Source organism: Camelina sativa, chromosome 6 (assembly GCF_000633955.1).
Source record: "Camelina sativa cultivar DH55 chromosome 6, Cs, whole genome shotgun sequence".
NCBI lineage: Eukaryota > Viridiplantae > Streptophyta > Magnoliopsida > Brassicales > Brassicaceae > Camelina > Camelina sativa.
Genome location: NC_025690.1, coordinates 21,760,157 through 21,768,790, shown reverse-complemented (window position 1 = coordinate 21,768,790; position 8,634 = coordinate 21,760,157). Strand labels below are relative to the sequence as shown.

The window sequence follows — 8,634 nt, the reverse complement described above, 5'->3', positions numbered from 1 at the left end:
TTTCTCGTTCACTCGGTTTTGCAATGCTATAGCACGTGCGACGCCAACTGTTTATCGCAAAGCATGTATGGGCTGTACACCGTTACACACGAGTGCGGCACGTGAGACATAGACATTTTTTTGTGCTTAGCATAGCAATAGCACTATAAGTGAACCGTCAATGGTCAAAGCCTCGGAAACATGAATCTTGTTCGGAAGAGTCTCTTTGTTTTCATTTAGTTTTCTTGTGTTTGCATGTTTGGCATTATGGTTCGTAATGATTTAATTTTTTTATCTACACTTGAATCTCCAGAAACATAATTTTTTAACAACTTAGTATAGTGGGATCCAATAGGAGCAAATCCATGTATTTTCGATACACTACAAGAAAGTAACGTTATTGAGAGTATTTTTGAGACAAAAAAATTTCGTCACAAATTTGTGACACTTTAATTACGATATAATGACTAAATTTATTTGTCACAAATTCATAGTATTTTCGTCACTATAATATGACGAAAAAATTTAGTAACAAAAGTTTGTCATAATTAGTGACGAATATGTTACGATAATATTAATCGTCACTCTTATGACTATATTATGACTAATATGTTGTTGCAAAATAGTTATGAACTTCTAACAGATATGCAAGTCACAGATTATGACATTGAAATCAGTAAACATTAGTCATAAAATAGTATAAATTGTTATGTCATTTATACAAAGCGCATTAAGCCAAGTCTCTAACCCTAATTTAACAAGACTTATTTAAGAGATGATTAGGGTTTTATTCTTTATAATTTTGTGCCTCCTAAACCTAGAGAGAGAAAGTAAACCATTTGAGAGAAAGAGAACAATGAGGCACAATTGAGATTAAGGACAGATCTTACATGTCCTAGGAGATAGTGGAAAAGCAGGGGTAAACGGACTCTTTTATAGATGAATTTTGGTGAGCAATTTTCCAACCCGTAGATGTAAGTTTTTCCCAAAGGATTTTGTAATCCTTTTTGTAGATTAAAAGTTATACATGTTTTTTCAAACCTATTCTGCACAAATCCACAAATTAACATCAGTCATCTTGTGAAATTGTTTACCACTGCTACAAATTGAACCACAAGCTGATCTACCCGCCGTTGGAAAGATCTGAGTCTTACCTTTCCAGAGAGCCTGAGATCGTTTCCATAGGAGTTATAATATGAAAGTTATGGTCGAATATGTTCATCTGGTCGAATTTGTGATTTATTTTCATTGTAAGAATAAAGATAGCTTATAATGTATATATAATGTCTATGATTATAAAAAAATTGTATGATTATAAATTTTAAAATTATTTTTTTAGTCATAATTTTTATCATATGCAATGAATTTTTTAGTAATAACTTGTGACCATTTGAAACTAACTTCTAATGACAAGATTGGACATTATGATAGTCACAAAATATCATGATTTTTGAGTGTTTATTAAATTTTTGCGACATATATTTAGTTATCATTTGTGACCATTTGAGACTATAGTTTCGTAATAATAAGATACATAATTAAAACGTTATTTTAAACACAAATTGTGACGATTTAAAGACGTTTTGTTAGTCTGTAATTGAGACAGTTTTGTTACTTCTCGTGTTGTAATTATTGATGACAAAATGGTTACTAATATATTCGTTGCAACTCTTGTGACGTTTTTGTTACAAATAAAAATTTGTGACCATCGTATTGCAACCATTCAAAAAACATCACAAATTCGTAACAATGTTTATATTGTGATTAAATACTTTTTATTGTGACTAAATATTTCGTTTTAATAAAATTATTTTCTTGTAGTAATACATTCTAGCTTTCATATGCACAACTTGATAGAACAGGATCCCACATAACTACATGTAAAATGTTTTTATCAAATAAAACTAAATTTTCATTAGTTAATTAGGAAGGTAATAAAATAAAATAAAGTAAAGTAGTTAAATAACAATGATGTGACAGTCACATAGTAAAGGTGACATGTACATAAACAACAATTTTAAAACTTGGTTTGTATAACAATTGTCCAAATAATCTTATGCTATTTCAGTCGCATTGTCAATGATTTTGATAAATATAGCATAAGATTATTTGTACCGAATATATGAGATAAACGTACGTTTTTATGTTTGAACTTTTGATTACCTCATATGGCCTAAAAAAACTTTCCAAAATCAGTAAGTTGAACTACTAAAATCAGAACATCGTTTCCCTTGCCCTCTCTTCCTCACCCTTGTTTCCACATGTTGATAACGTCAGATGTAGCATAACAGTTTGTCTTAGGCCCTAACAGTTTCTTTACAGATCATACATCATCTTAAATGAGTCTATATTTTATCGTATCAACGGTTTTTAAAAAGTATACAAACAAAAACTTATAAGACAATGGAAATGAGTTCTTTGTAATATTATTGTTTAGAACTCTATTTTATTTACTAAATAAATGTTAGGCTAACGATTCAAACATTTAGATTTGATTAATTTTCTAATTTTTCACTCTTAAGACTTTCCAATATCAATGTGTCCTTTTGTTCTCTTAGTTACATTATCAGTTTGTCAAGAAAAAAAAAAGTTACATCATCTATTAAGACATTAACTATTTTATTGAGTCCAGGTAACAAAGTCGTTGTAGTATAGTGGTAAGTATTCCCGCCTGTCACGCGGGTGACCCGGGTTCGATCCCCGGCAACGGCGTTTTTTTTTTTTAATTTTCTCCTTCTTCCTTTTTAATTTGAGGCCCAACATGGACTATTGGGCTGTCTCTTAGGCTGTCATTGTAAACGTTTTGTCGTCATTGTCCTTCGCTTCGCTTAGCAATGTTTGATTTCGCACTATTGGACTTTGATTACGTATATGAATATGATATAAAATAGTTACATACGAAACAGCATGATATTGGATTACATTTCAATTTTTTTAATACAAAGACTTTTAGACAGACGTCGACTTCATTACAAAGAGACTTGCCTAAACTTGTTGCCTTTGTCGAAACATAAAGAACCAGCATGTCAAAGCCCTTTTATATTGACATTGATTTCCTCTTAATCTTTTATACATTAAGATATACACTCTTTTTTTTTCTTTGTTACTTTCTCTTTCTTATGATGTATTTTTTAAGACATGTATATATACTTTTACAAGTTTTTTAGTTAACATTTGTAGATATAATAGATTTGGATACGTCAACTTCCATATTCACTTAATTAAGGTCCCTGCGAGTGAACGGTATCAAAGAGATATTAGTAATTAATTGGAAAACCTGTGAGGCATGCATGCGCATGTATCTATGATGCATGTTTATATATGCTTATGTGTACCTTACCACTTACGCCGTTATCGATCGTGCTTTATGATCAGCTAGGGTTTGCTAATTAGTAATAAAGCGATCCTGCATATTTTGATTTAAAATATAGTATATAGAAATGATCAATCATGTAATATTAGTATATCAAAAAAAAAAAAAAAAGAATGAGAGACTGCATTTATATAATAGAAAAAATGTTTGTTGTTTTACCATCCCACCAGTTTCCTCTTGGAGCACTTTCAGAATCGCCTTCCTCTCCATCTTTCTTATACTGTATAATTCAGAATTAGCTAGATTATTAGAGTTAATACAATGGGGCATTTGCAAAAGTAGATGTAGAGTTAGATATAGTATATCCACTCCCGTTTTTGAAAACGCATTTTTCTTGTATTATGTGAATTCTCTGCTTGGAAACCTAATCCGAGTTCTAGTGTTTTTGTCGATATGCAACAAAAATATTGTGGTAATGAAAGTGGGGGACTTACAGCATCAGGGTTGGTAGTTGAAGAGGAATAGTTATCTTGGCCTCCATAGTATATGGATGAGCTCAAGTTGCATGGTGGTTGTGTTTCTTCATTTTGGTAACTCTTTCTCTCCTTATTTTTGCTCCTTTCTCCTCTCTCATCTGTACCCCATTATCCACATTTCTCACTTTTAATAACTAAGCGTTGTGTGAAGTACGTAGTACTTCATTCTTAGTTTTAGGTGTAGTAGATTAATTTTATTTTATTTTGCTATAAAAGATTAATTTTACTGAAAAGGACTAACACGTCCAAAACTCTTAACTAGAGTAAACTCACTTGGAATCCCCAAATTTGTAGGTTGATATTTGGCAGCTCCATTTCGACTTGCCAAGTTTGCTTGCGTCTCCTTGAGTTGAGAACAAAGTAAAATTCTGTGAGAACGATGTATATATTTTATAGAATGATGATGACGTTGATGATGATGATACTGATTCATACCGTTGAGGTTGGTGGGAAAATAGAATTGAACAATTCTGTTGTTGATGATGAAGAAGACAAAGGAGAGACTCTTGGACCGAAAAGATGATCCAAAGATGAAGAAGATGAAGAGGAACCAGATACTGACTTTTTCTTGTCCATCACCGCAAGATCTTTTTAACTTTATGTTTTTGTTTGTGTGTGTGCGTATACAGTATACTAATGTGTTTATATGTTAAAGGATTAGTTCTTTGTAGCTAACTGATATGTTCAAATGATAAAGGAAAGAAACGAGAAGTTACCTTGAGAAGTTGTTTGTGTTGGGAAGGTATGGGACTTACTCACTCTCCTATGAGCTTATTTATAGACACTGTTAACCACTTGTACACCTTGACTGTATTTTAAGGAATATTAAGAAACCATTATTCTAATTTCGTTTTGGTAATTCCGTGCTATAAAAGATATTCCATTTCTGGAAGCATTTTATGATTGACATTAAAATTGGTTGATTATCAACCAATTAATCGCCAATCAAGACACTTGCTGAGTGGCTGTATACACATAAAGTTAAAATTCGCAAATAAAACTTGCTAATTATGTTAAGGGGTAGACACCAATATTGATGGTTTTACAAATGATCTATTTTTAGTGTACGAATAGCTTTTAAATCGCCATTTGAATATTATTAAGGCTTATTTATTCATTTTGTAATCTTAAACACAATTAACGTGTCCTTTAATCAAAATCATTCTGAACTCTCAAATGCAATATACAACAACAAATTTATTGGGTGTGATAATCAAATTGAGGCTTTGGGTCGACTAGGAAAACTCCTATGGTTTTTTTTAGTACTTACATTTTGCATTTGCACTTATGAAAACTCAATTTTAAGTGTTTTTATCAAAGATCTTTTGGAATTTACAAACGCACATTGAATTGTTTTTATATTGAAGGGATTATGAAAGTAAACTTTTAATCTAAAAAATATATAAATTAGAAATGCATTTCGCACTACCGGTTATATATAGTTCTCAGATGATGATGTTTAATTGAAAAAAGGAATACAAACTAGAAGCTGGCTTAAGGCGAACGAAAAGTGAGTTCTTCTACATATACTCGTCATAAAGCCTAAGTCGTACTAGCATTTAACACTACGAGAAAAAAACCCAATAATTAGGCCAAACGAAGAATAAACATTTTGTGAATCTATTGAACGGAAGTTAACCGATAGAACATAATGTCAATACGTGTGATGGGTATTTGTCCTAATATTCTTTTTTTTTTTTTTATCGATTATTTGTTTGACTAAGCCTTTTAAAACAATCTCTGCAAATATACAGCGCATGTATGGTCCGTTGTACCAGTCACTTAGAATTATCAGTACAATGTAAATTAAATCAAAGTATAAACCATTGGTATACGCTACTCTTACGCAAGGAATAATTCGACTGCAAAAATAAAAAGGAAAAATGTAAAAAAGAAAGATTGAATGGGATGATACGTGTCCTTCATGGGGCTTGAGGAGCTTATGACATGTTCACCATCATCATCACGTATCATCCATTTGTAACTTTCTCAACTAATAGACACCATTGACATCAAGAATGTCAAAAAGACATAGAGATAGAGATAGGGATTAAAGATGAGAGAGCGGCAGCCTTTTGAAAAGAGGATTAGATCCATTATCAGTCAATGAGAGCCATAGCTTGAGGGTTAAAGAAGCTCTTAGCTACAAATGCTCTCTGCTCCCCAACCTTGGATCATATATATATACCGTTTGGATATTTTATTATGCTTTGTGTGCTTAGTTGACATTGCTTATCTTTTTCACATGGGTTAGGATGTTTAGATACATTGCACAGAGTAATCGCCGTAATAAGTAGGATTCGGACATGTGTATCTTTTGCGCATATATTATTTTGGCTGGTTGATAGAGAATGTATAGTAAGTTACGTTGTTTATAAATTTGATATCTATTTAGAAGTTTTTTTAGGTTGCATGAATTATTTGTCTTGCCTAGTTTATCTGCATTTTCATATTTTGTTGGTACACAACCTTTTTTTTTTTTTTTTTTTGATAAAAAGGGTATACAAACTTGTGAACGAGCTAACTCATAAATAAAGAACGTATTGAAACTGAACATTTGACCTAGATGATCCCGATTTCTCCATGAATAAAGAACACATTCAAAACACACACACATATATATATATATATATCTTGATCTTTATGTGTTAATAAATCAAGCCTACTACTTGCTTTCAAAGCATGATGCCATAATAGCATGCTGTGTAAAAAAAATTACAATCACAGCTTTCTCATCCATTTTATCCGTTAAATTATTTTAGTCGAATTGATGTAATAAAGAAGAAATATAATATGCGGAATAAATGTGTATATCGAAATATACAGAAATTTAAAAAAACACAAAATTACGAGATAACAATACCTAAACAGTATAAAACAAAAAAGAGATGACAAAACTTTAGTGTTCCTTGTGTTTCCCTAAAGCTCAACAAGAAGCACTTGCTCCTTTCTTCTTATCCAGAAAAGGAATCCTATACGTGTATTGAAATTCAAACATTTGACAACGTTGCATTTGTAAAATGTAGTTCATTTTCTAGTTGATTATATGGATAGAATAATAGGGTTGGGACTTGGGACAGCTCTAATTAAGTAAAAATGTTTGAGCCTAAATAATTCACAGCTCTAATTGAGTAAAAAATTTTGAGCCTAAATAATTCACAGCTCTAATTAAGTAAATTCTGTAAAAATATATACATATATTTTTTCTTCATTTTCTTGGGTAAAAGGAAATGAAATTGAAGAACATCTATGTTTATGTGTTCATTAACCAATTTTTATTTATTTTATATTTTTAACGAAATCATCTTAACTTTTTTGGGCTGGGCTATCAATTATGTCAACGTTTTAAATATAATAAGCTTCAGAACTGTTTGGAGTTAGGCTTGAGGATCAAACATTTATTTCATATCAAATCATATTTTGTTTTTAGTTCTTTCCAAGATTTCAAGTGAACCTTACAAGTGTAATTTACCGAACCAAAAGAAGAACGCTTACAATTTTAACTAACTAGTTATTAATATCATTCGGCAACAACCTATGACGGCTAGAGGGTTCGACGTCTATGGAGTATATAATTTCTTCGTCTACACCATAAATCCCTTTCTCACCTGCACACATTTATATAGGACAAATAGAAAACATTTAGAACTTACAATTATAATTTTGGTTGTTCACTTTTACAATTTGTTAGTACGTCATAATTTTGGTTGGCTCTGTAATCAGAGATTCATGGTCACAAACAGCAGTACTAGCAGAACAAGTGTTCAACCAATTGATAATCAAAACTGGGTTTTAATGCGTTTTTTTTTTTTTTTGGCATTAAGTAAATGTATATCTTTCGTTTCTTTGTTGAACAAACGTACCGTTTAATTTCTCAGCCTCTTCATGGGTTAGTTCTGCTGCAAACCCACTAATGACTTCCTTGTAGCAATATACAAAAGCATCTTCTGGTGACCTGATGAACAAAAAAAAAAGTCAAAACCAAACATTTTGAATGTTGTTTGACTATTTTTGATTTTTTCTACAGTCTCCATCTTCATACTTATATCACAGCCTTATTTCCCCTATCACATTTTATTATTTGTTTGGATTATGTTTTTGCTAATAAATCTTCAAATAATTTTTCTTTTTCGTTTTCTATTAATCTACTCATCAGAAATTTCTAATTACCTTCCGTGAACCACCTTCTTGAGAAGTTGTTGGTATTGCTTACAGTCACCATGATACGATCCAAAATCAACATGGACAACATAAATCTGTGTATTACATTAGGTAAAATATTTATGCTTTGCCTTTGAGGAACATTAGATTATATTTAAAGAGGAAAAATCATATGGATAATTAAAAATAAAAGAAGTACCTTCATTAGCGTATTGTGGGGAGATGGCCCCAATGTTCTACCCGCACATACGACGGAAAATGTAATTGCGAAGAAAATCAACAATATTTGGGATATCATTTTCATAAATAGCTATGAAATATATTGAGAGATATAATAAACAGACTTGAAATTTGAATGGAATAAACTGTACTGTAATTATAATTATAAATAGTGGTGAGCAACGAAAAACGTTAGGCCAAAAGTGCGTAGGTATAAGTTTTGTGACATATTGTGGTTAGCGTTTATAACGGCATTTGTATTTATTAGACTCCCTTCTGAGCGTGCGTTGTTATCACTTTTAAACTTCTTTATCTTCAATTATGAATTATAAAAAAATACTACTAAAGTAGTAAACTAATAACTTCCTAAATCACCATAATTAGGCTGGAAAAGTTAAACAGATGCATGCAAGAATATATATCTCA

General features: G+C 31.2%; 2 protein-coding genes and 1 non-coding gene across 5 annotated transcripts; 1 reads left to right on the top strand and 2 right to left on the bottom strand.

The window, feature by feature from the left end:
* On the top strand, positions 2,620-2,691 carry TRNAD-GUC. The gene has a single exon. It is a non-coding gene; the product is annotated as a tRNA-Asp (tRNA).
* Positions 2,876-4,621, bottom strand: LOC104792822. 3 transcript variants are annotated; one of them, XR_769117.1, is made up of 7 exons: positions 4,545-4,621; positions 4,264-4,461; positions 4,102-4,171; positions 3,787-3,926; positions 3,512-3,572; positions 3,315-3,385; positions 2,876-3,209 (listed from the first exon to the last, which is right to left on the bottom strand). XR_769117.1 is itself a non-coding variant. In XM_010519051.1 (6 exons), the coding sequence occupies exons 1-5, from the start codon at positions 4,402-4,404 to the stop codon at positions 3,369-3,371; spliced, it is 429 nt and encodes a 142-aa protein (XP_010517353.1). In that variant the 5' UTR covers positions 4,405-4,574; the 3' UTR covers positions 2,876-3,209; positions 3,320-3,368. The 3 variants fall into 3 exon arrangements, 1 of the variants encoding a protein (XP_010517353.1); XR_769116.1 differs by having other exon boundaries at positions 4,264-4,574; XM_010519051.1 differs by having other exon boundaries at positions 3,320-3,385; positions 4,264-4,574.
* LOC104792821 (subtilisin-like protease SBT4.1) lies at positions 7,320-8,319 on the bottom strand. The gene is made up of 4 exons (XM_010519050.2): positions 8,189-8,319; positions 7,999-8,084; positions 7,692-7,783; positions 7,320-7,436 (listed from the first exon to the last, which is right to left on the bottom strand). Exons 1-4 carry the CDS (start codon positions 8,291-8,293, stop codon positions 7,336-7,338), a joined length of 384 nt encoding a protein of 127 aa, XP_010517352.1. The 5' UTR covers positions 8,294-8,319; the 3' UTR covers positions 7,320-7,335.

Bases quoted from the DNA above. Each gene is read 5' to 3' on its own strand.
- LOC104792822 (XM_010519051.1), bottom strand. From the start codon at position 4,404: ATGGACAAGAAAAAGTCAGTATCTGGTTCCTCTTCATCTTCTTCATCT. The intron at 4,172-4,263 runs GTATGAATCAGT...TCTCAACTCAAG, and splicing joins TTTTCCCACCAACCTCAACG to GAGACGCAAGCAAACTTGGC. The intron at 3,927-4,101 runs GTGAGTTTACTC...AATGGGGTACAG, and splicing joins TACAAATTTGGGGATTCCAA to ATGAGAGAGGAGAAAGGAGC.
- LOC104792821 (XM_010519050.2), bottom strand. From the start codon at position 8,293: ATGAAAATGATATCCCAAATATTGTTGATTTTCTTCGCAATTACATTT. The intron at 7,784-7,998 runs GTAATTAGAAAT...TTTGTTCATCAG, and splicing joins AAGAAGGTGGTTCACGGAAG to GTCACCAGAAGATGCTTTTG. The intron at 7,437-7,691 runs GTACGTTTGTTC...AAATGTGTGCAG, and splicing joins AGAGGCTGAGAAATTAAACG to GTGAGAAAGGGATTTATGGT.